We start from the raw sequence: 27,783 nt of genomic DNA, 5'->3' as shown, positions 1-27,783 counted from the left end.
AATAACAATAATTGCTCATGAAACATAAGCAACCAGTTCAAGTTTCACTGCATTCCTTTAAGACTAATCAGTAGTAGTAATTCATAGTTCAGCAACAATGCACAAAAAGCCTACATCTTCAACTCTTTCTATGTGTTACCATAACAGCATAGAAAATTGTTTCCCTTGTTCCAGAGGTCGTGTAGAGATGAGCTTACAGAACTTAGCTCCAGTTTGGATCAGGACCAACCAAAGATATTTTACTGCCTGAGGAACAACATTAGCATATGGTGCCCGTTATTAGTCCAAGTAAAGATGCTTAGTACTTAAAGCCAAATTACTTTGGCATCTGAGGCAGAAAATCCCATGGCAACAAAAATACAGCAATAAAAGATTTTAAAAGTATTAATCTGCTGCCTTTTGATGAATCAGACATCTACTCCCTAGGGTAGCTATCTCACCCTGCCTGACAGTAGAGCTGGCCCTGGTTTGGAATATTTATTAACAATGAAATCCTGCACAGCAGCAGAAAACAAAATTAGGTACTAGATTCATAGCACTGGTTGTAAGAGCTTATAAATGTAACCTTTGTATCAGGGAATGTTAGCCAGTGAAGCAGACAAACATGTGCAGATTTATAAATCCATCATTGTGCTTACTTGAACTGAAATGTTGATATATCCAATACTTTAAAAAGTTGTTATAAGCGTAAAGGGCAAATTGTAACATAATCTGGAACATTTGATCATCTTCCTTCAATTTTATGCTTCTGTAATGGGTAGACGGACATGGTTTTGAGATTAGCACCAGCTCCAGTAAAGTACAATCCTTAAAGCAAGTACTGAATCCATTCTGATATGTGTTAGTCATGGCATGGCTTCAGCAGGACACTGCTTTTTATAAAGATGATATCATACATGTTGTTATGGAGAGAGACAAGAAATTGTCCTAGAATAAGATCTAGTTAATTCTCATTATACCCTTGGTTCATATTTTCTATAATATCAGATGCTTGTTTAACTGTCAAATTTTTCTATCTTGTATTGTCTCTACTTTTAAAAAGATAAGGGCATGGCAAATGCCCCCTCAATTCTAAATTTATTTATTACTTTCATGTTCACAAACAGAACCATTTTGTTATAGTTGCATGTGTTGTGTGCTTTAATTATGGTGACACATCACCATGCAATTCCCCAATCCCAAAAATATTGTACAGACATGCTTGGACAAAGTCATTATAAACAGAACCTGTGCCAATGGGACCATATGCTTCATTCTAATGTTGTTGTGTGAATAAAGCTTTGAAGACTAGATTCTGCCATCTTTTTTCATAGAGAAGCGTATAATTTAGAGAGGGATCCAGGTAGGCTGTGTACCATATTTATTAGATCTGGCTGATTTTCAGGAGCCACCTGTATATTTCTGGTGGTTATGAGGTGCATAATATTGCTACAACAGATATAACAAATAAAGCACTTTTTAAAAAATCAATATATTACAAGATTGATTTCTTTCCCTATCCTTATACTAGACACTCTCCCTTGTGCTCCCTCCTGCTTCAGACCTAAACTAAAGAAGATAGTTAAAAAGGTAAAGGTTCCCCTTGACATGTAGTCCAGTCGTGTCTGACTCCAGGGCGCGGTGCTCATCCCCGTCTCCAAGCCGTAGAGCCAGCGTTTGTCCGTAGACAGTATCCGTGGTCATGTGGCCAGCGCGACTAGACATTGAACACTGTTGCCTTCCCACCTAGGTGGTCCCTATTTATCTACTCGCATTTTTATATGCTTTCGAACTGCGAGGTTGGCAGGAGCTGGGACTCACTCCGTCACGTGGATTCGATCTTAAAACGGCTGGTCTTCTGACCTTGCAGCACAGAGGCTTCTGTGGTTTAACCTGCAGCGCCACCACATTCCTATAAAAGGATAACCATCTTTATAGGACAAAACCACTGAAAGCACATACATCTTTGAAAGTGTCTCAAAGATCAAAGAACACACCTTGCTGAGCAAGGAATAAATGGTTGACTGAAGGTGATCAGGATGGCAGAATCTATTGCAATATAGCGGCTTAAAATCAGGAGAGCATTTTCTTTGTATGGTTTGGGCACCTGACTGCTATGCAGAGTAAGGATGATATCCTGAGCTACTGAATTACATCTGCCTTTGTATTCATCAGAGCCAGGACTTCATCCCCAGATAATCTGTTGGTTTGCTTCTGCTCCCATATAAAGAGGTAGAAAAACTTAATCCTGTTCTGGGATGCAAGTGATTCCCATTCATGTACTGCTTTATTATTACATGAATTAACCTCTCAATTTTTTTTATGATGCTAGAAAATTGAAACCTCCAATGTATTTCTTCCCCTCCAGGCCATTGTCTACTGCTGTTGACTTCACTCTGTAGCTTTCACACTGAGTTCACTATTTTATTTAGTAACTGATCCTCTCAGTTAAAGCATTTCATAAACCCCAGCTGTCTGTAAGCCTACTTCTTCAAACAGAAGTATAGTCACAGCCATGCCAAACTTCCAGCCTTATGTTAACAACTGAAAAGATAGAGAGGTCATGGGATATTACTGTGGATTTCATTACATGCAAAGCTTTTATCTCTCTGGCTCTTGCAGCCTTGTTGGAATTATCCTTTTAGAAAACAGACTTTAAGAGAACATTTCTCTAATTAATTGGTAGGAAGCAAATTAGATTTTCACTTTGCACTCAGTGGGTTTCATTGCACCATGGCTTTATTGAATTTAAAATATATCGCTGGTATCAAAACTTGTTGGTCACCTGTTAAAATACCTTGAACAAGATGGGATCTGAAGAGTTCTATACTAATAAATGGGCTTTGGACATCTACTTCTCAGAGGGTAGGTTGCTGTGCCAAATGACAAATTAAAGAAGTTCAGAGACAGCTTGAGGTAGGGCATGAGAGTTTACTGAAACAGAAAAAGTATAATGAAATAGTTGCATGATGAAATACATTATCACAGTTTGGTATGTGTTTGAATAGATTGGTTCTGTTTTTCAAATAAAACATAATACACCTGTGTGTATCTGTACTGTAGATAGCAGCCACTCCTGGAGAAGTAGCAATAATCATCTGTAGGTGACTATCATGACCAAGGTGACATACTGTATGTCATCTTCTGCTTCAGAAAAATTTTCATGACTGAATTCCTGTCATTAAAGAAAAATATCACTTTAAAAGTAATACATTTTAAAAATATGGAAATAAGAACAATGTTTATGATTTCCCACTCCAAAAAACACTCGTTTTCTTTTATGCAGCAGAACCAAATGTGCAAAGTTGGACAATAATAAGGTGCTGATTGATCCCATTGCACTGAAGAAGAAGCTCAGTAAGATGTCAACAGAACTTGGTGCCTTTGCTGTCCTTAGCAGTCTTCTGTTCTACCTCACAGACCTCATACCAAACCACTCACAACTTCAGAGCAAGAAGGTCACGTGGCTGAAAAACATAGAAAATAAGGTGAATTTGCGGCAGGAATGTCCAAGTGCACACAGTGGCATTCGCCCCACAAAATTTCAGCTGCTGCAGTCAAGGTTCATGAACAACAACCGCGAGCCTTACAGAAAGAAATCAAGAGATGTTGGCAAACTGATCATTAAAGAAAAGACTAATAGAAATGTTCTGAACTCCATTGTAAGCAAGTTAGACAGAAGATCTTCAACAGAAGAAGAAAGTCCAAAAATAACATTCCAAGAAAAAGCCAGATGGGTCAGCACTTGTGGGAAAAATACTGTGAAGAATGTTCTGAAGAAATTCTTAGCTGCTGAAGAGAAGGAAGCTAAGGAGAAGCAGGGGACTCTAAAAAAGAAGGCACCAAATAATGATCAGCCAAAAATACACAAGAAGAATTCTGTCTTGTCCATACTGAAAGAAAAGTTTGAGCAAACCAGTAAGGTTTGTTCTGCTGTTGATGTGAAAGCTTTGCTTCCATGCAAGGATGAGAAAAAGAACAAAAAAGGCCTGGAGAAAAAAGCAATTTGCAAAGCTGAAATCAGAGTGCTAGAGATAAATCTGAGGACAGCTACAAGATTCAATAGCCCTCAGCCTCAACAATTGGTATGTATGACTGTTACAATGCCTACACTCTGTGTTGCTACTGAAATTAGCCATCCATGGAGCTTATCAACAAATACCACACACACCCCTCAGATTTCTGACCATAACCCCAAAGTGCAGGGGGCAAAGGACACCCAGAGAACACAGGACCTTAACCCTGATAAGAATAGCGTGCCAGACAGCAAAGCACATGGAGGACAACAAAAAAGCCAGTTGCAAAATAAGTGTCATGAAATATCTACAGTTGTGACTGACCAAAATGACATCATTGCAAATGATGCAACTTCTGCAAATCCAGGGTCTAATCAAGATAGCATTTCATCTTCAAAAAACCCTGTACCCCTTGCAGGTCATATTCCTAACCTACCCCAAAATGGCTTGGACCACAAAGAGAGTGTCACATCACCTGCGAACAATCCCTTTTCCTCTTCTGAGGACAAAAATACAAATCAATCTCCTACCTCTTCCTCATCTGGTCCAGCTGAAGGAATCAGTGCACACAGTCACCAGAAAGTTAAAGGGGATCAAATTTCTAGCATATCAGAAAGGAAGTGTAGGCCAGAGGAGAGAGAAACAGAATTAACAGAGACTGCAAAAGAGCCTCCCTTTGCCAGCCAAAAATGTTTCCCTGAACAGAAAGTGTTGGAAAATATTCCCCCATTTAAATCTCCTGCAGCTCAGGCATCTTTTAGTACAGAGGGGCCTCCAGTCAACAACCAGCAATCAAGTGTCGAACCTGCAGCTGTTGACAAAATGCCTCAGCTGAAGCCAAGTCAGGGCAGTGAACAAGATTTGAGGAGCAAAATTTGTGATGCAGCTCCAAATAAAGAAAAGCTGCCTGATAAAAAAGAAACAGACCCTACTTGTATTGAAAATGACCACATAAATCAAGTAAAAAAAGAGGCAGAAACATCAAGAAGCCGAAACAAAGAATCTGATCTCCAGATAGAAAGTGAGCATTTGTTCTTGAAGACACAGACCCAACAAAATAAGCAGAATAACACAAGCCCAACCAAAGAAACAATGAATCAGGCATTTCAATTCCCCACCACAAATAACAGCCAGAAAAATAAAAATAAAAGTGTAAAAGAAACCCATAATTGCAATGATGTTGAAAATCATCACTTCCCTTTTTCTAGTGGTACAGAGAGATCCAGCTGTGCAACAGCAGTAGAGGATATTGGGAAAACCAAAGTATGCTCAGTTAATGCAGTGACAAGTCCTCAATGCAATAATGCAGAGACAAATGTTAGTGTAAGTGAGTTAGAAACTTCCAAAGGGTTATTAAAAGAGTTATTCAGCCATGAAACTCATACTCTTGAGGAGAGTTCTGGACCTTTTTCTGAGAAATGCCATCTGTCTACAGTGGATCATTCAGCAACATCAGAGAGAAATATTGCAGAAGTTAACAGACCTTGGTGTGGTATTGGAAATTTCCAAATACCGTCTTCCAATGGATCATCAAACAATGAAAGCTGTATTCAAGGAAACAAGGCAGCTAGTCATAATTCTGAGAAACACCATGTACGTTCTCTGAATGAACTGCAAAAGCCCAAGGCTGCCCCTGGTCTAGATGACAAAATAGTATGCAATTTCCACAGTGATTTAATCGAGAGTAAAAATAGTGCTGCAAGAGACAAGAACATCTTGCCAAAGATGCCTGAGAAGAAGCATCAACCATCCTCAACAGAGAATGTTAGAAAATATGAAGACAGCCCTACAGACAAGAAAGCCCTTATGCATAATATGAAAAAGCAGGAATTGCCCTTGGGAAATAACACTGGGAAACAAGGAGAAGCACAGGTGATGGCAGAAGGAGAATCTGAGAAAAGCAGTTTACCATCCCAAAATGAAACAGCCGGAGTGGGAAAGAGTGCAGTAGGAAAAGGAAATTTACCAGAAACTACACAATGTTTAATTCCATCATCTGTCAACAGAAGAGAGCAAGAAAATATAAGGGCAGAAGAACAAAGTCCTGTCACCAGCAGTAAGAAGACAATGTATAATTCCAAGATGCCCCCCAAATCAATAAAAAATGACTTTACAAAGGAGTCTAGAGATGTAACAGAGACTAACCTCTCTCAAGCACAACAGTTGGCCCCACCAAAGAGTAATAACAAGCGAGCAAAAACTGATGTTACAAAAGATGGAGATACAAAACAGATTAAGATCTCTCAAACACAACAGTTGGCCCCACCAAAGAGTGATGGGAAACAAGGAAAAACTGATCATACAAAAGATGAAGATAAAACAGAGACTAACATCTCTCATACATGCCAGATGACCCCAACAAAGAATAATAATAAGCAAGCAGAAAGTAGATCTATAGAAGATGATGGAGATACAACAGCAGTTAACAGCTCTCAGACACAGCAGCTGACTCTACCAAAGAATAAAACTAGCAGCCGGGGAGTGTTCAATTCCCCAGATGATTCAAGATACCAAACTCCACCAAGTGATCCAGCAAAATGTGATAGTGTAAAAGTGGAAGATGGAAACATTAGAAAACACCTCTTCTCTCCATTCAAGATATCAATAAAACATGATGGTGCCAGTCGTGAGGGAAGAAATGCCAAGGATAAAATTCAGGATGACAAAATGCCATCCTCAGTTGATAAAATGAAGCCTGAAAGTAAAATAGAGAAGACAAGAGAGCAGACTATCAAATCTAAACGAAAGGCGTTGCCTTTGAAAAGTGAACATCCTAAGAGTAAAGAAACAAGCATAAGTGAGGGGAACGTTTTGGGTAAGAAAGATAAAATGAATAACTTAGTAGTGGAACAACAGAAACCATCATTTAATTACCCAAGGAAGCCTGACATAATTGCTAAGGATGAAAAGCAGGCAGTGTGGAATTCCAAGAAGGACCAGCTTCTGAGGAGCCATCAAAATAAAATCCCAGAAGGGAAACAACAGCAGCAATTCCAAGCACCGAAGGATCGTGTCAGCTCTAAATCTAGTCTAAGAGATGAACAGCACACTCATGATATTTCTGAGAAGTATAATCTGGCTTCCTTGGATGAACCCGAAGGGCACAAAAATAATTCTCCTGAAAAGAAGGGCCCCTCAAAGAATAGTGACAAACAGAGAGCTCCACAGCTGAATCAGGATCGGACATTTCAGAAGACATTGTATGAGGCAGATATGGACCCCCAGTTGGGCACCTCAAAGAAGTTCTGTACTTCAGAACACAGAAAAGCAGAGCAAAGTTTTGGCAAGTACCAAATACCATCTGCACGTGATTTATCAAGGCATGAAGGTGAAGAGACTAAAAAATCTAGGGCTGGTGTAGTGCAAGAGAGCAAAGTTAGTTTAGTAGGCTTGGAAAAATACAAAGCAGAGAGTTACAGTGAAGGACCAAGAAATTTATCATTTAAACCGATGGTGATTCGAATGATTGACACAATTAAGCTTGATAATTAAAAATAGCTTGAATGACTGAAATACAGCCCTGAATTTATAATCTTTTAGCCATTTCTGAATTCAGAGCACTGAAGTTCTGCTGAACAGTTTTGAAATTTAGCTGCCATCAATTTTAGCATCACCTGAAGTCTCTAGGAGATTAACTGAGAGGAATAGCAAGCCTGTAATTCACAGACAAGAAATTGTAGTAAATATGGGAACAATCTAGCAAAATGTCTAGTCTAGACATGCAGCAGAATGAATTGGCGGGATATTCAGGAATGCGCCACTTCAGACTGTGTATGAGAGTGAGTGGAAATGTTTTTCCTGATTAAAGAGAAAAAGAAAATTGCTTTAATATTGTCCTTGGTTAAAGGAAATAAGCTCAGACACAAAAACCTGACAGGAAGTTTTCTTCTGGCTGTGCTAGCCTTCTTGGTTAAGGGATTTTTTTTCATGGGAAAGCTTGCTGTGGCAAAGCTTCTTGTTTAAGGGATTTTTTAAAATGGAAAGTTGCCAGAGTCGGAAGGGACAATATGTTTGATCATGTCTTGCTGCCAGCACTTTCTGCTACATGTCTACGCTTAGCCAACATTAAAAACCTTCAGGCCTCTTTCGTTAAAATGAACTGTTGTGAGAATTTTTTTTAAAATCCTGTGCTACCTTGAAAGCTAAAGAGTAGGTTTTAAGATCAGTGAACCTGCAATGCTCAGTTTCCTGGGCATCAGTCCCTCTGAACTCAATGGGACGTATGCTTAGTGGATAGGCATAGGACTCTGCTGTTAAGGAAGTCCACAGAAGTAAAGTACCCCCATTGTCTCTTCCATGTGCAATCTGCTGCACCTCTTCCCAAATTCAAGAGAGTTTGCTGACTCTCCAGAGAAAAGGGGAGTGGGGGAGAGAGAGCTCAGATGACAGCAGCTACATGGAATAGAAGGGGAAACTTTCATCTTGTGAACACCTTGATAAATTATCTCAGGGACAGTGTAGTGCCCCCTGTCCCATTGCTGAACCACCAATCTCTTTTGTCCCCTGTGAAAGCTTAAGATCTTAGACTCCAGCCCTAAAAAAACTGATTCTGGTGTGCCCGTGAAAGTTGATGCCATGACAGGTTAATCTTTCAGGTGCCAGAAGACTCGTGATGCTGTCAAGACAGGAATTTAGCTTAGAAATCCAGGGCTCCACTCAGCAAAAAGGAGTAGCAGTGGCCAACATACATATCAGACTTGGCTAAGCTTAGTTATACATGTTGGCTGAAATGCAGTAGTCAGTTGCAACTAGAATAGACCTTCGAATCAATAGAGTTGACTCACCAAATCCCCACTGATTCAGTGGGCCTACTCCAGTTGCAACTTAACTCCTGAATTTTAGCCCTTGTTGTCTAAAGAAGGAGTTACAAAGTAAAGTCTAAAATGGTCAAAGTACAGACTTAATCCTTGCCATTTTGCAATCCAAGATGAAGGACAAGATGGCTGTGCCCTTCCAATCTATTCCATTTCCAGAAGCCAGCTAGACTGGAAGTTGAATCTTATTTCAGCACTGGTGTTGAAAGGGCCTCTTCCACCATAGTCAAGAGCAGCAGGCCAACTTAGAGGGTGCAAGGCAGGCCATGTGGCACAGATAGCTCTGCCTTTCAAGGGAGGGGAGTGGCCGTGGAGGAACAGAGAAATGGTTGCTATCCCCAGCATCTTCCACTTGAGATGATTGATTTACTCTGCCAAATGATAGGAACAGTTTTGACTAAAGTGTTCAACTGCACAGGTCTCTGTTGTTTGATTTGGCACAACACATTAGCAGAAGCTCAGTTCAAGAATAATAATTACCAGATTCTGAGAAAGTTACTTCTTTGGACTGGAATTCTCAGACTCTTCCAGATGGCAAGGATTCTGGCTATGACGGCTGGAAGACGAATTTCAGTCCGAAGAAATAATTTTTCTAAATCTTTATAACTACTAGTTTGGAAGGTTTTTCAAAAGACAAAATAATGGAGGGTATGTATGCTATGTGGAGCTCCTGTGTGCAGGGGCAATATATCTTTGACTACCAAATGCTGAATAAAGAAAAAAAAGAGAAGGATCCAATGCCCCCATGCTCTTCTGCAAATTTCGCAGCAGAACCTGGCTGCTAGCTTGTTCTTGGTTACAGAAGGTTGGGTTTCATAAATGTTGGAAAGAGATTGACAAAAGTTACTTTTAGAGGGATTTGGGGAGTTGTACATCAAAAAGGCAAATTTCCAAGCTCTGGCCTTGGGTATGTGAATTAGCAGGGCAGCTTTAATAGTCTGATAATTTAAAATGCTCCTGCTCTAAGAAGTCCTATCATGCTTCAAGTATCTCCTTCCTGAAGGTTGTTGAAAAAACTAAGGGGACCCTCTTGAGACTTAATTTGATCTATATTCACCCATTCAGATTAATAATAATAATAATAATAATAATAATAATAATAATAATAATAATAATAATAATAATAATAATATTATTATTATTATTATTATTATTATTATTATTATTATTATTATTATTATTATTATTATTATTATTATTATTATTATTATTATTATTATTGCTCATCTTTCAAGAGTTGCTTTGGACATTTTCACTCTTGAGTAAGCTGTACAATGTCTGAAATCCTGTCAGTATATGTAGTACAGTATAATAGTTTGTGTCTATTAGCCGTTAAAAAACAACAACTGTACAACAACGTGAGTGAAGAGATTAGGCAAATATTATATACAAGGGGTGTTGGGGGGAGGAAATTTTTAGTAGTGGTTCAAACTATCAGAAGCCATGCTTTTGACAGTCAGACACTCTTAATATTTAAATGGTTGGTTTTTTTTTCATATTGGGATCAAAGTGTCTTAGAATATGGCAATTAAATTGTGGGTAAAATCTTGTTGGCAGAACCTTTTTCCACATCCATGGGATCTGGCACCAGGAATATTTAATGCAAGTGAATTGAAAGCTTCTGATTCTCCACATGCCCTTTCAAGTTCTGAGACTCCCTAGGGTTCACTGTTCAGCTGTGGAGGCTCTTGGAGCATCCAGATGGGGAAGGTGAGCCCTTAGTAGTAAAAATCCAATATTTATTTATTTATTTATTTATTTATTTGATTTATACCCCGCCTATCTGGTCCGAAAGGACCACTCTAGGCGGCTAACAACCATAAAAATAATATAAGACAACGAAAATAGACAATTCTAAAAGAAGAAAGCACTACATTAAATCATATAATACACAAAACAAAAAACAGAAACAGAAAAGAGGGGGGTCAAGAGGTGTATGATGGAAAGGCCTGCCGGAACAACCATGTCTTCAATTGCTTCTTGAAGATCAGATTGCCACTGGTGGTCTGATCCATGCACTAGCAATCCACTGTTTGTTTGTTTTTTACTGTTGAAAGCTTTCCATATCTTGAGGCTCCCAAAGGCTTCCCTGGAGCAAAAGGGTGCCCTAGGAAGCCTAAGACCCTGAATGGAGGGGAGATGGGAAAATTTCAATTAGCTTCAGTTAATTATTCCCAGTGCCAGATTTTGTTTATGCTCACATAACTTTACTCAACAGGATTTTGCTCTATAACTACAGAGTTAGATAATTATTTCAAAGCAACTCCACAGTTACTCATTTCACATGCTACTACAAAGTAGGCTTCAGCAGTATGTGGACCGAGAACTCCCAGAAGTACAAGCTGGATTTCTAAGGGGCAGAGGAACTAGAGACCAAATTGCTAACATGTGCTGGATTATGGAGAAAGCCAGAGAGTTCCAGAAAAACATCTACTTCTGCTTCATTGACTACATAAAAGCCTTTGACTCCAATCAAGATTGCCGGAAGAAATATCAACAATCTCAGATACGCAGATCATACCACTCTGATGGCAGAAAGTGAGGAGGAATTAAATGAGGGTAAAAGAAGAGAGTGCAAAAAATTGTCTAAAGCTCAACATAAAAAAAAAAAACCACTAAGATCATGGCCACTGGTTCCATCACCTCCTGGCAAATAGAAGGAGAAGATATGGAGGCAGTGACAGATTTTACTTTCTTGGGCTCCATGATCACTGCAGATGGTGACAGCAGCCATGAAATTAAAATACTGTATGCCTGCTTCTTTGGAGGGAAGTGATGACAAACCTAGACAGCATCTTAAGAAGCAGAGATATCACCTTACCGACAAAGATCCGCATAGTCAAAGCTATGGTTTTTCCAGTAGCAATGTATGGAAGTGAGAGCTGGACCATAAAGAACGTTGACTGCCGAAGAATTGATGCTTTTGAATTATGGTGCTGGAGGAGACTCTGAGAGTCCCCTGGACTGCAAGGAGAACAGACCTATCCTTCTAAAGGAAATCAACCCTGAGTGCTCACTGGAAGGATAGATCCTGAAGCTGAGGCTCCAGTACTTTGGCCATCTCAAGAGAAGAGAAGACTCCCTGGAAAAGACCCTGATGTTTGGAAAGTGTAAAGGCAAGAGGAGAAGGGGATGACAGAGGATGAGATGGTTGGACAGTGTCATCAAAGCTACCAACATGAATTTGACCCAACTCCGGGAGGTAGTGGAAGACAGGAGGGCCTGGCATGCTCTGGTCCATGGGGTCACGAAGAGTCGGACACAACTTAATTACTAAACAACAACAACTCCACAATGCTGTATCTCAGTCATTTAACATTAGAGGTATTTTCCATAGTGCCAAAAATGATAACTTCATTGTATAGGATGCTATAATAAAATTCTGAATAGACATGGTAAAAGGTAAAGGTTCCCCTTGACAATTTTTGTCCAGTCGTGTTCGACTCCAGGGGGCGGTGCTCATCCCCGTTTCCAAGCCATAGAGCCAGCGTTTGTCCGAAGACAATCTTTCGTGGTCACATGGCCAGTGTGACTTAGACACGGAACGCTGTTACCTTCCCACCGAAGTGGTCCCTATTTATCTACTTGCATTTGCATGCTTTCGAACCGCTAGGTTGGCGGGAGCTGGGACAAGTGACGGGAGATTACTCCGTCGCGTGGATTCGATCTTACGACTGCTTGGTCTTCTGACCCTGCAGCACAGGCTTCTGCGGTTTAGCCCGCAGCGCCACCACATCCCTGGTCTGAATAGACATAATACATTAAAAAGGTAGCTTATTATAAGTATAGTGTAAATTTTGAAATTATGTTGTTCATCATACATTTAGATGCTACTCTGGTCTGGTACTTTCATTGCCTAAAAGGCTTTATAATTGAATTTCTAGCCCATTATCCCATACTCATCATTTTATGCTACAAAATTCTGAACTTTATAGCATACTACTACCAAAGGCAAAGCCATGGTCCAGAAAATGCAGGAAGTCCAAAATTAGGAAGAAATCCTTTGGAATATGACCAAGTTCAGAAACTAGCTGCAGGACAAAGAATATGATGGCATCTTTTCTGTCTCTTTCCCTCTTCATTTTCTTGGCCATGAACAGAGAAAGAGGCTAAACTAGGAGCAGAATTTAGCACGGTTTTGCACAAACATTCCTGTAATGTGAACACTTCAGAAGGATGTGAATCCAAGGCAGAACTCGGGTGTCACGTTAAGGTCAAGACCACAGCAACAGAATTCTGTTCCATAAAATGAAAGTTGATACAAGCGATTAAGCAAGCAGAGCTCCTGAAGCCCTAAGCAAAGGTGACTTTGAGAATAAAAGAAAAGAGTAGCAAACAACCTCTGTCTGACATTTGGAATAAACACATTTTTGTTTTTCACGAAGTTTTGTTCATTAATCCTTTTGGTGAGAAGCTACACAATTGAAATTTCTTCTTAAAAGAAAGATAATTTTCTAAGATCCCTCCCACTTCTTCCTTTTTCTCTCATACACATTATTTTTGTTTTGTTTTATTTTGCCATTGAAGATACTTTAAATGTAGTGTGTGCGAGTGAGTGAGATTCAGAGGGGGAGAGAGACAGACAGAAAGACAGTGCATCTGTGATTCAATGAATCTGCTTGTAAGTATGGATCAAATTTAGTTCTTACAAATAGACAATAGCAACAGCTAATAATATATGACAGAGACTATTCAGTCATCTATTCAAACACAGTACCTCTTATATATTTTATATTATAATTTATAGTAAATTAAATATTAGGTGTAAATTTTAGAGCTTTGCTACTTAGGGCATGATCCAGAAACAATTGAAACATTTTGGTCCCACTAATTTCATTCAGGGAAATTTATACATGTGCTTAAACCTTACACTGCAATGCTGTGATATGTGCTGCTGAAATTAAATCATAGGGTGCAATTACACTGCAATTTACCCAGTGTGTGCTGGAGTTGACATGGTTAAATATAATGTATTTTCTCTCAACTATATGATATTAAGCTAACTGTGAGTAAGACTGGTCTTTTGTCAACAAAATCAGGAAAAGGCTGTGTGGTCCCCAAAATAATACAAATGCAGGAGCAGGTGATTCTTTATTGAACCACTACAAAAACTAAATTAAACAAAAAACAAAGAGCAAGCTTTCAATGATAATTCATCTTCCTCAGTTTGTGCACCAAGTTGTTTTATTTTTTAATGCTCCAATAAAGGTATCACCTGTTCCTGCATTTGTATTGCAAGAACAGATGATCCACCACCAACAAGGTATTTTCCCTCAGACAGTTGCAGGAGAAATGCAGGGAACAACAACAGCCACTCTCTGTGGCTTTCATAGATCTCACAAAGGCCTTTGACTTGGTTAGCAGGGACGGCCTTTTTAAAATACTTCCCAAGATTGGATGTCCACCTCAACATCATCAGGTCCTTTCATGAGGATACGAAGGGCACTGTAGTTTTTGATGCCTCAACATCAGATCCCTTTGACATCCGAAGCAGAGTAAAACAAGGCTGTGTCCTTGCGCCGACTCTGTTTGGGATCTTCTTTGCCGTCATGTTGAAGCAGACCTTTGGAACTGCAACAGAAGGTGTCTATCTCCGGACTAGATTAGATGGAAATCTCTTTAATCTCTCTAGATTGAGAGCAAAGACCAAAGTCCAACTGAAATGCATGCAGGACTTCCTCTTCGCCGATGATGCAGCCATTGTTGCCCACTCTGCTGAAGACCTCCAACAACACATGAATCATTTTAGCAAGGTCTGCCAAGACTTTGGATTAACAATCAGCCTAAAGAAAACACAAGTCATGGGCCAGGGTGTGGACTCACCTCCCTCTATTACTATCTCCACACAAGAATTGGAGGTTGTTCATGAATTTGTGTACCTTGGCTCAACAATCTCTGACACTCTCTCCCTAGATGTTGAGCTGGATAAACGCATTGGGAAAGCAGCTACCATGTTCTCTAGACTCACTAAGAGAGTATGGCTTAATAAGAAGCTGACGGCATACACCAAAATCCAGGTCTATAGAGCCTGTGTCCTGAGCACAATCCTGTACTGCAGCAAGTCCTGGACCCTCTGTGCATGGCAGGAGAGGAAGCTGAACACGTTCCATATGCGTTGTCTCTGACGCATTTTTGGCATCACCTGGCAGGACAAAGTTCTAAATAGAGTACTTCTAGAACGATCTGGAATTTTGGGCATGTCGTGAGAATGGCTGATGGTCGGATTCCAAAAGATCTCCTGTATGGAGAATTAGTGCAGGGAAACCGCCCCAGAGGGAGACCACAGCTGCAATACAAGGACATCTGCAAGTGGGATCTGAAGGCCTTAGGAATGGACCTCAACAGATGGGAGACCTCGACATCTGAGCATTCAGCTTGGAGGCAGGTGGTGGAGCATGGCCTCTCCCAATTTGAAGAGACCCTTGTCCAGCACTTGTTTGGCAGGCACTTGTTTAGCAGGCCGGGGCAAAGAGACAGTCCCGAAACAAGCAAAACCAGGGAGCTGGACAGGGACAGATTGTATTTGTCTTCAATGTGGAGGAGATTGTCACTCTCGAATTGGCCTTCTCAGCCACACTAGACGCTGTTCCAAGACCTCCATGCAGAGCACATTACCATAGTCTCTCGAGACTGAAGGATGCCTGCTATTGCCTGTTTGTTTCTGGTATGTGTGATTGCCAAAGATGCAGCTGTGTGTGTGAGCTAGGATGATGTTAACAGTAAGATTTTTTAAAATATATATATAAACAACTTCTGAAATTGCAGTTATTCTCTGACATAGCACTAATTTGGAAAACCATAGTAAAAATACTTGTACTGAGAGAAAGATATTGAGGATGTTCTCCTTTATTTCCATAACATACATTGTTGAAGACATGTCTGTACAGTGGGAACGTTCCATTCAAAAGTGTATCTTTTGTCTCTCCTCCAAACGTTTTTATTGTGCTTTTCCAATTTAGCACAATGTCAAATAACCACTGGAGTTTAATGTGTTATTATATTAATCCAATGCTGTGTCAATTACTGAAAAGTAATTTTTTGAAAAAGAGATGTGGATGAGGGTGGTGTTAATGACAGAGGAAGATGGACACCCTTTGATCCAGGTGTTACTCTAATTGTAGTGGTTTGAGGTGCAGTGCAGACTCTTGCCCTGAAAATTGTCCAGGATAATTAAACATTCCATGAGAACAACTGTGATTTAACTGCCATAGGAAACTTTGAATTGAACCAAATCAATCTGGAACAGACTTCCTGTCTAGTTGCCTTAGAATAGTTATTCAGTTTGTTTCCAAAAAATAACAGTATCTGCATTTATTACACAGTCTTACTACAACTTTTTGTTGTATATACATTACAGCACAATCCTAAACATGTCTACTGAGAAACACATTGCACTGATTTCAATAAAAGTTATTTCTGGATGATTAAAGGTACAGTTGCAGGTGTAAGTCTCTCTAAGAAATAAACTAAGGCTCATTGTCATTTTGACAAAAATCTTTAGCTCTGGAGTCTTAGGCAGATGACTGATGGACAGCTGCAAGTATTTTTGCTGCTCTTACAATGGAATGTTCATGCTCCTAGGGCCACCACATTTATCCATTACCCCTTAGGTTACGGTTATCTGCAAATTTTTATAAATTTACAATAACCATGTTTGTATTAATTGTTCTCAATTGCTGAAGAAGATAGACTCAAGGCTGACACCATATGTTCAAGGTCAATGCAGGTAATTTCAGCTAGTGGTCCGGTGGGCCAGATAGGAGGGGTATAAATTAAATAAATAAATAAATAAATACATGGAGAAGGGTAGAGAGATGAGGAGTAGTGGCAATGACCTTTGAACCAGTATTCCAGCCACCCGTGTGTACTGCTTTTAAGAAACAAATGTGAGGACACCATATCTCAAGATTTATTGATCTGTTGTAATGTATTTTATCAATGGCATGCCAATGTTAATGTTTCAAGACTGTTTTCACACTGATCAACTGAATGGACTGGCTTTCTATTGATGACAAACCTTCGCGTAGCTAAAGCTGCTTGGAAGTGTTCCTGAAGAAGATCAATCGTATGTTAATAAAAGCAAATCTTAAGGTGCACATTGCAACATTTTTTTTCTGGATATGAAAATGCATGCACTTCAACATATCATAGTTCAAAGTTGTAAATGTTGTAAACAAGTTACTGGATAGTTTTGAGTAAGACAATTTGTCAGATTTTGTAATTTGTCATGCAACACAAAGAGTTCTCACTGTATTATCTTACACTGTTTGCTTCTTTTTTTGTGCATTTTATAGTATATGGCACGGCACTTGTGCTATCTTCTTTGACTGTTGCTTCATTGGTTTGAGCTTATTTATTTTTGTACCTTAGTGCTTAAAACCTTCTAGCCTACCAGCAGGAGCCTATAAGAATTATCTTTCATCTCTGAAATATTGCAGCATATTTGGATGTTAAAATACAGGAGATGTACAGGGGTATCACAGCAACCAGCCAGAGACCACTGATGTTATAAGAATGAAAGGTGGTTGTTGTGGGAATTGAGAAGTGACTGTATCTGTGATCTTAGAAGATAATCAGGCAGCAATGACATGTCAATGTCAACATTAATGTTTTGAGATTATTACTATCTCAAGCCCAAACTGGAAGATGACCTTCAGGATGAATTTAAAGGTGTATTATGCCATCTTATGCTCCACTGACCTCATGTCTATCCAAGTATCTTTGAAACATGAGAAGATGTCATAGTTGTATGCATGCCCAGGCTGGCCAATGACAATCCCTAGAGAAATAATACCTTCCCCTGCTAGAGCTGAAATGCATTGTACCCACAGTAGCCAAGTTCAGAATGTGTAGCAATAATTTTATCATCACTTGTTCCCAATTCCTGCCACTAAAATAACAAATTAATAAGGAGTTTTCAATCCCTTTATGACAGCTAAAGTCATCTGTCCATGACATCTAGCCATTTTGCTTGGGTTTTATGGTGTAAAACCTGACTTTCCAGTACTGATGCTCCTAGCCGCACTGCTTGCCCCGTAGAAGGTCCCAGATTCAATCCCTAGTCTCTTGGCTCAAGTAGCAGGTGTGCTACTGCTGCTAATCAGACTTTGAACAATGCTTGGGCAAGATAAGCAAAGACCTCAACCTAATATAAAGCAGCTCCTTAGAGTCACTGTATAAAGAATTCATGTGAATTGCAAGGAAAGAGAGTGTGAGCACTGCTGCCCCCGTCGAGTGATGGGGTGACAGGCAGACCCTTTTCAGTCCATATATCCATGGATTCCACATTAGAAAGTTGAAGATAATCTTTTCTATTAACCCTTGGGTGGGTGGGTCATTATAACAATGTCAATCCCCTCTTCGCCCATCCCTCCATTGGGGGACTGAGTGCACTAGGGAGTGTCCTCAGGGCTTTCGATTGCTTCCACTGCGATTGGTACAAACAAAAACCAGGGATCCGCTAAGGGTCCTCAAAGTTGCCCTTGCCAGCTTGTGCATCACAAAGATAGTTTGTAGAGGTGAACCAGTGCTAGTTATGGGGTTTATGGCTTCCTCCTGCAGGCATCACCAATGCTCTCACTGGCATTGGTGCTGGCATTTCCAGGGCTTCTTCTGAGTTGGGGTCAAGGTTGGTTGTTTTGGCAACTGCAGTGGTCTTCAGTGGCAGCTCAGGTGGCTTATGGGAGACCTGGTCAGGGCCTTGAATCCTTCCTATTCCTTGGACATAGCTGGACCAAGACCCCTGTCCAGGAATCTGCCATATAAGTGTAGTCATACATCTCCTGCACAAAGACAGCTGGCTCAGGTTTCTCTTTGGAGTCTGTCTCTTGCCCTTCCTCCTCCACCTCAGCCACTCCTGACCCTGCTTCTCCTTCCAAAATCTTTGTCTTCTCCGGCTTTATACATACATACTTTATTGTTACGGCATCGAGCCATACAAAATTGAATACAAAACTTCAAAGACTGGCATGCACTACAAAGAGCCATACTAGACATACAAAAAGTAAAATATCTAAAAAAGAAAATATAGCAATGTAAGACCAAGGTCTAAGGGTTTAGTGGTCTATTCTGGCTGCTATAGCATGCCGCCCAAAATTTCGCTACCTGTTCTGTACCAGTTCCGGCTTTATCTGCTTCTGCTGCCAACCAAGACCTACCCCTGTTTCCTTTTCCAGGTGCTCCTCATCATTACTCTCCTCTTCTTCCCTCCCTTGTGCTAGCTGACCAGCCTCAGTGTCCACCTGAGGCCCAGTAGCCTCTGTTTCCAAGGGGTCTTGGAACGAAAACAGACCACCCACTAGGGGGTCCAGTAGTGATCCCTCTTACAGGGATGGAGAGTTGAAGCTACTGCTTCTTCTTTGTACCTGCCTACTCTTTTTTTTAACCCTTCAGTTTGTCAGATGGGAAGTAATGTTGTCAGATATGTTGATTCATCAATGGGTGGTCTAGTATTAGGAACTTTAATTTTTTCTACAAAAAGTAATGTGTTAATGGAAACAGACGAAGTGTTAAGGATTCTTACTTTGTTCATGTAGTTGAGGATGCAAAAATTTGATTACTTGAGCAAAGCAAGTTCTAGTCTGCCATTATCTGAGTTCAGTATGTTTGTTGGTCAATGGTCCACACAACTAATATCATTTGCAAGGTTCTTTTTTTTAAACCCTGGAACAATGAGAATGTACTCTTTTTCATCTGCTACTAAAAGTCTAGAGGCGGTGTATAATAACCTCATATGACCAAAGAAAGAACTCCTTTCTGTCAACATGTATTAGAACTTGGACAGACAAAGCAGGAATGCCAAAGATGTGACACAGTACATGTTGTTCCCTAGGACCTTAGAGAAGGTGTCAGCCTTACATTATTTTTAAAGAGATAGGATTAGCAGGTTTTCCTGCTATGTGGACACTCAGAAAGTGGTGTCTCCTTCCAACCCATTCCACTGTGCAATAGAAATCTAATAAAAACAGGCTTAATTGAAGATATGGTTCAGTATATTAGAAGCATTCGGACTTGAATCCACTGTCCAGCAGCAATCCCTCAATATATGATGCAGTATATTAATCATTGGGGTGCCTGACTTTGCTGCATGAGTGAAAAAGCAAAATCACGCCATCCTTTTTCTACCTGCAGGAGTTCAGTAGATTGATAGCTGACTCTGGCTTCTCCAGTGGCAATGGGACTCACTGCACCTGAGGGCAGTTTGCTTGTATAAAAGGCAGTGGGTCAAACAACGTGCCATACAGATCTTTTCTCCAACACTTTATTACTGCTGCTACCTCTCAACCTACTGCTGGAGACATTAGTCTTACTTTACCTAATGAAGAGTTGTTGGTGACTTTACTGTCATTTGTCTGAAGTAGAAAGAAGGAAAATACATTACCACAACAAGTATTTTTTAAACACCCACTCTTTAAACACCCAGTCAGGCATCCAGTCACTCAGAGAATGTTTGCCTGAAAAGAAAGGTCTTTGCCTGCTTGTGAAAGAACAGTAAAGATAATGCCAGTCTGGCCTCATGTGGGAGGGAGTTCCAGAGCTTGGGAGTGCCAACAGAGAAGGCCATCTCTCATGTTCTCACCAAACATGCCTGTGAGGGTACTGGGAACGAGAGAAAGGCCTCTCCTGATGATCTTAACACCCGAGAAGGTTCATAAAAGGAGAGTTGGTCCTTGAGATACCTTGGACTCAGCCAGTTAAAGTTAAGTCTACCCTTTTCCCCTCCCAATCTTGACTTTCCCCCTCTGCTGCTGGGGACTTCTATTTTTTAACTAAGTGCAATGGTTTAAATGTTTCTTTGCCTGTGTGGTCATTTGTTTTGTTCTAGAAAAGGACCAGGGGACATGACTTTGGGTGGTTTTCAAGCGAGATAATAAGACTGGGTGTGATGTTTTGGGACAGTGAGAATACCCAAACCTGTGATCTTTCTCCCTAGTGACCCTGAAGTATTTTTTGTTTAGTGATTAGACTCAACAAACTATTGTGTCTAGTGCTAGATCACCTTCTCACTCCGCTGTTACGTTAGTTTAGTGCTAGATCACCTCTGTAGATGTATGAAGAACTTTGGGAAATTGTCACTTTTTCCCTACTGCCATACACCTCTTTAAACAGTTCCAGCAGCTTGATGGTGAACTATATGGAGCTGAAGATTGGCAGGCTCTGTGTGTGTGAAAGGAAGGGGGAGCTATGGGAGGTCATCGAACCACATTGGATTGAGGCAGATACAGATACCAGCACTAAAACAACCCAACCTAAACCAAATGCAGTCACAAAAGAGACTATAAATCAAGATGATGCTAGTGTCGTTGCATGCTGACTAGGCACTGAGGCACATCCGAGTTGTACAGTTGGGTATGTGATGAGGCATATGAGCAAAGTATGTCCTGACACCTCGTGAATTTCCATGACAGTTTACCCAGACCTTATGAACATCAATAGGACCCTGACTACCATGGGATGTTGTGCATTGGGCAGGTAACGTCTGTACCCAAAGAGATAACAAAGCTACATTTTACCATTATTATCACCGTATCCACTGACCTCTGCTCTGGTTCCACAAAGATAAATAAAATAAATGATTATAATAGAACCTGGATCCTATTCAAAGTAATGTAATATATTTGCCCTCTTGCCATAGCTAGCATTGTAATCATAATGGTAACATTTCAACCAAAGCAAAACGATGGCAAGCTTTAATATGCATTTTGGACTCTAGCTTTAGACTGGGTCATTTCTCTTGTCTTCTACCAAGAATCTGGAAGCACTTCTGAATGTATGCAGGGTTCTTTATGTCACTATGCTCTATTAAGTGACCACAACCCTGCATTTGTGAGCCTGGATACGAGTCGGGTCACCGCTCGCTGTGGTGCTGTCCATTCCCACAAAAGAAACAGAGAAAGGAGGGGAATATGGACTCCCGATGACTCTAGAAAAGGCCCCAGAGGAGTCCTACCAGGGGGCAGAATAGGAGGAATTATCCCAGGGCTTAAGGGGGATGGGAGTAAAGCAGGGGTCCCCAATCCCCGGTCCGCAGCCCGGTGCCAGTCCATGGGCCTCCTTGAACTGGGCCGCAGACATGAATCTCCGCCCCCCTGAACACCAATGGATATTATTAGTCATTACCCAAGCCCTGGTTACTCCCCCCAAACCATCTTACTGGGGAGAAGCAGAAGCTAAGGACTGGAAGAAGAAATTAAGAGAAGAAAGAGAAAGAGTAGAACAAGAGAGAAGGGAGAGGAGTGAATGGCGAGTGCGGGAGACGCTGAAGATGGCCTGGGAGGCACTAGAGCCCATGGGATGTTCCAAGTGGGAGGATTTCCTTGGAGACCGATCTGTGCCCCTGCTGCCCGTACAGACAGGAATGACAATGAAGGTGGTAACGAAGGAACATTTATTTTTGGACTAACAAATAAATCATTGTCTTGAACTGGAACATAGTCTCTTTCACCTTCCTCCAACGGGATGGGAAGAGGCTTCCAATCTTCTAAAACGAAAGGGTTACCAAAACTAGAGTTACATGGTCCTGGTGGCTTGGCTGTCGACCATTCCTTCATCGTCGTTCCTGAGATCATCACATCGAACCCTCACAGCATCACATCCTCAGAATTTAAGAGCAAATCTTGGCAGGAACCTTGTGTTTTAGGTCCTGCACCTACTTACAGAACATCCACTTTTAAAATTGAAAAGAAATGGGAAATAAAACATCCTGACTGAAAACAAAGCCTGTAGCCATTCAGTGAGAAATGCTGAAGAAGTTTAAATGGCAATAGATGTTTTGAAAAGTAAAAGAAACAAGTTAGATCCAGATTTAGTCATACTTAGAGCAGAATCATAAATATCAATGTGACTTAAGTCAATTGGGCCTAAGTTAGTATAGCTAGTAGCATGCTCCTCCAATGTGCCCCATTAAATTTATTAGGACAATCTGCAGTTCATAGTTGAAAAAGATGCAACCCACAGGGCATCTGCTGTCCCAAGGCCATTTTGGTAGCCCACCACCAACACTCATCCAAATCACAGTACCAAAATTCAGTGTCAGAATACACCACTGAATTTTGGCAGGAGGCAAAGCTTTTTAAACAAGGAGATGATAATTTAAATTGGTTTTAATGATTTGCTGCTGAAACGTGGCTGAAGGAAAGTTTGTTTAGTTGTGGTGGTAGAATGCTTAGTTTGCTTAGCGGTGGCGGTGGTAGAACGACTCCTAGACTCACTGATGTTGCATCTCTGAGATGTAAGATTGCTACCTAGCTCTAAAGATCCCCCTAGCAAAAAAAGAAATAATCCTTTTTTAGGAGGGCTGCATGAATACATCATTGTTGTTCCACAAAAAAACAAAACAAAAAAAAACTGTGTTGGATCAGAGCCAAGATGACTGGATTCTGGCTGGATCGTTCATGCTTTATAGATGTATGTTTTAAATCTGATGCATGTGTGAGGGTTTTCCTATGTGTATAACATGCCCCTGGTAAATGTAACTGATTGTTTTTACATGTTAAAAAGAGTGACTTAAATCCTGTTCTGCAGCTCTTTGTGTGTGATAGTGATGACATCATAATTGGAGGCAAGTTGCCACTATATAAAGGTAAATCAGCTATCCAGTGTGTTGTAGTGAATAGAGTGATGAACAAGGACCCCAGTTCAAATCCCCACTTGGCCATGGAAACTTACTGAGGGGATGTGCATCCAAGAAGGGGGGAAATAAATAAAGTTAGCCAAATTACCATCTCCATGTCATAATACTCTACCTAACAAGTCCTTTATTATGATTAAAAAACAGATCCCAACTTTCTATATGTAATGCTTCATGGTTTATAAGGAAAAAATATTACTAATTTGTCACCTTTGCAGAATTCCAATGGGACTATTCAAAATCCCCCTATAAGGGCAATTTAAGCTAATACACAATGAAATGCCCAGTCTAGAATCTCATACGTGTCTCATAGTCTACTGACACTCACCTATCTCCTGCAATGAAAGTACCTTGCTGTTTACCATTTCAACCTTCCACATTTCAGTTCCGCAGAAACTGTAACAGACACCAATGGATATTATTAGTCATACCCAAGCCTTTTGTGGTGGGGGGTGGGGGCACTGGTTACTGAAGCCATCAGTCACAGTGGGAAGACTCCATCTTGTGGCTGAATTTGTACAGCAGCACATGAAATAAAATAGAATTAGCAATACATTTGGTGACTAAAATCCTAGAGATTCAGGTGTTGATTGCTTTGAAAGAAACACAGTTTATATTTTTTACATGAATAAATAATTCTTTTCCACTTATACATACATCTGTTACTTCATGCCTGTAATAATTTTTTCTTGTGTCTCAACTGGAGTTTTTGCTATAGAAAACTTGAGTGGCTTAATAAAGAGTGAGACCATAGGCCTGCAATGGAAATCTGACTAGGGATTGTCTGAAGCATCTTAACTACGTAAGATGCAAAAGGAATATACTGTAGAACAAAAACTAAAAATTGGCTTTCAGGATGCACATTGTATGATGCTGCTCTATGTTGTATTTTTGGTTCTACTGTTTGACATAAAATTGCGGACAAATGATATAACGTAGAAGCATTGGCCATCTCATGAGAAGACTCCCTGGAAAAGACCCTGATGTTGGGAAAATGTGAGGGCAAGAGGAGAAGGCGACGACAGAGGATGAGATGGTTGGACAGTGTCATCGAAGCTACCAACATGAAATTGACCAAACTCTGGGAGGCAGTGGAAGACAGGAGGGCCTGGCGTGCTCTGGTCCAAGGGGTCACGAAGAGTCGGACACAACTAAATGACTAAACAACAACAACAAAGAAGCATTGTAAGTGTGGGTTTATTGCAGGATGCTGATAATTTTTTAGATCAAGAAGGTGACCAGTAGAACGAAAAAATCCAGGAAATCATCAAACATGTAAAATATAGAAAGCTAAAATAGTTCCAGGTAATAAACAAATATATAAATATTAATAGCTGATCATGCAAGGTAATATAAATGGGGAAAGTTGTATTGGCAAGAAAAGTCAGCTGAAGAACCTTGAAGATTGTTTTGGATGATGCACAGTATCACCGTTTTTGGAGCTGTTGTCTTTGAAGTCAACAAAGCCTTGATGTTATCCTACCTCTGGTAGAAAAGAAAGAAGAGAAAGAAGAAAGAGTGCAACTTACTAGTGACATCTAAGTCATGTTTCAATGTACACTGTATAATCATGAGTACCATCTACAGCCAAACATGGACATTTAATATCATCCACATAGGACTTTCAGCTGAGGATAACAACTTCTTCCAACCACTAGGTAGCACTATTAATTTGTATTTATTTGGCTCCCCTAGTCTGTAGATTAAATTTTATCCTGGCGTCTCTGATATAGAGTAGCCACATTTATGTCCAGCCAAAAAAGGACCTTGTGTTTTAATATAGAGCAATAGAGGGAGAGGAGGCTGCTAAATGACTGGCAGCTAGAGATGGGCACAAAACGATGGGGAAATGTGGCTGCCCAGAAGGAAACACTGAAATATTATCAGTGTTGGTGGTTAATATGTGGATTATAACTAAAACACCCCAAATCTAATCTTCACCAATCTTGGACACTCTTGGGCTTACTCTCCTCCTCATCCCCTCTTGGCAAAGACTGAATTACAGATGTCTGAGTTACAGCCGCCCCTAAAGCTGGTCCACCCACGAAAGTGCTCTTTAGCAGCTTTCTGGCTAAAGAGCACTTTCCGGGGGGGGGGGGAGCTGCTTTGATGTGAAGTCTCGGACCTTCACTTCTGACTTGACTGCAGGTCTAATTTTCTAAATCTGGCCATGATTTTTGGTGCTTTTAAATTTCTCTTGCATCACTTACAGCTCTGTGGTACCAGCTTGATGAAGACCCGTATCAGGTTGAAAACTAGTTTATATTTGAGATTTGTAATGGTGTCACTCATACTTGCCTTTGATTTATGTACAAGGATCACATGGCTTTCTTCTCTTTTTCATTTAGCTGTCACGGTTCCATCTTAAGTCCTATTGGACTTGTGATTTGGTCAGGGTCTTCATATTCTGTATCAAACAACTGTAGTGCAATTGTTCTCAACCTCTGGCCATTCATGTTTTGGATGTCACTTTCCAGAACCCCTGCCCACTGGCCATGCTGGCTGCAGCTTTTGAGTGTTTAAAAGCAAAACATCTGAACAAATAAAAATAAAAATTGTTCTTGTGCATTCCTCTAAACCAGGGGTCTCCAAACTTTTCCGTATGAGGGCCACATCATATATTTTACCCATTTTTGAGGGCCGAAGGAAAAATAAACAGTTTTATAATGAATAAGTAAGTTTTATTTGGATCAACAAACTTATACTTGTATACTACAATATTAATGGGAATGATGGAACTGCTTGTTTAATTTCAAAATATTGCTGAACTGAAGTTTCAAGCTTGAGGACTTGACATACTTCATTCTTGAAAAGGTTTGTTGAGATAGCTTTGTTGTACCAAAACCAACACAAATCCGCTAGCAAATTACTTCAAATTTGGGAACTGCTCAGGCTCCAAATATTTATAAAACTGGATCAGATTTCCTTCTTTATACATGTCTCTCAGTTTGTCATCTGACTGGAGATCAATAATTTCCATTTGAAACTGACTTTGGATTGTTTCAACACTGTAGTCAAAAGGATTCTGAAACAGCCTGTTTTTCCATCAAGATCAGAAAATCGTTCCTGAAATTGTTTTTGCAAGTCAAAAATTAATTTCGTTGCAACTGAAGAAGGAAATTCTGCTTTACATTCTTCAAGAAATTTTTGACAACATGAGAAATGAATCAAGTTGTAAACTTTCACTTGTCCTTGAAGTAACATAGGATTTTGTGAGCCATACATCTGGATGTCTCTGTCAGGAGATGTCAAGAATCAAATCTGGGTTTTGCGTATATAAACCAGACACTCATTTACTAGGGCAAGCAGTAAGAGTGTCACTCACAGATTAAGAGAACCTGGTTCAAAGCCTTTCTCAACCTGTAAAATTCAGCAGGCCTAATTCACTGCTGCACTGGGCTGCTGTGATCATAAAACCACAGGGTGGCCCAGGTTAGAATATGCTCCCTGGAGATCTGCAGCAGGAAGTCACAATAGAGTTGAGAAATAATTACCTGCAAGCTATTGGCGTTTGGTCCGAAGTCCAGTGCTCTCAGGAGACTTGGCCAGGACAATGACAGCATTATTGGGAGTCACACTGACTTCCCTCTCCGGAAGGGTCAGTTTATTTTCAGGAAGAAACTGCAAGAGCAAAATATACGAAGCAGAGTCTTTGCTGGCAAAGCTAACTCTGTAGTGATTTGTGCCTACCCGACTCTTGAGGCTCTGGGGAAGGATGCTTGGCACCTCTAAAAGGTGGATCAGAACCGTTTCATCTTGAGTGCAGAGCTGGGCTGGCAAGGCAGCAGGGAGAGTTTATGGGAGCATCTGGGTCAAGGCCTAGGTCTGCAGCAGGCAGTGAAGGAGAGGCAGAGGTTTGGGGACACAGAGCAGATGCTGCAGGCTCCTGGAGGCTGGCAGGGCAGGCAGGTGACACAGTAGGCTCTGTGCGTGGGACAGCCCCCTCGTTCGGCTTGAGGAGGCAAGAGATGGGGCAGGCAGGGCTTGTCACAGGACGGCCCAAGCTGATGTTGCAGGGAAGCACAGCTGGAGCCGCAAGGTCACCAGGGATTGATGGGGGCACCCCAAGGGTGATACCGGGGTGTACAGGTAGATCTACATTGATGCCAAGATGTGTAACAGGGCAGGGGGTGCCACTGGGCTGCTCAGAGAGCTCCAGGCTATTTCTGCCCATGCACACTGGGGGCTCATGGGGATCACAGCCGGCCTTCTCTCCCCCCCCCCACACGAACATTCCCCTGGCTGCTCATGGCTGCACACCCTCCCAGGTGAACCCTCCCATCACCTTCAGGAGAAGCGATGCTGGCACAAATGCCCTGCTCACAAGCTGGAGCTCTGGGCTCAC

At 40.8% G+C, this 27,783-nt stretch overlaps 1 protein-coding gene and 1 long non-coding RNA gene across 2 annotated transcripts in view; both read left to right on the top strand.

Annotated features, from left to right (window-relative positions):
- ADPRHL1 (ADP-ribosylhydrolase like 1) overlaps positions 1-9,448 on the top strand; it is a 44,248-nt gene extending 34,800 nt beyond the window's left edge. Inside the window, exon 8 of the mRNA XM_078391439.1 lies at positions 3,266-9,448. Within this exon, the coding sequence (XP_078247565.1) occupies positions 3,266-7,487 (4,222 nt within the window). The 3' untranslated portion in view covers positions 7,488-9,448. The remainder of the gene's footprint in view (positions 1-3,265) is intronic.
- Positions 1-27,783, top strand: part of LOC144588494 (uncharacterized) — a 394,222-nt gene that overhangs the window by 177,986 nt on the left and 188,453 nt on the right. The gene's annotated exons all lie outside the window — the stretch shown is intronic.

Source organism: Pogona vitticeps, chromosome 3 (genome assembly GCF_051106095.1).
Source record: "Pogona vitticeps strain Pit_001003342236 chromosome 3, PviZW2.1, whole genome shotgun sequence".
Lineage (NCBI taxonomy): Eukaryota > Metazoa > Chordata > Lepidosauria > Squamata > Agamidae > Pogona > Pogona vitticeps.
Note: the sequence above shows the minus strand (reverse complement) of the source record. Positions and strands in the feature narration are given on the sequence as shown.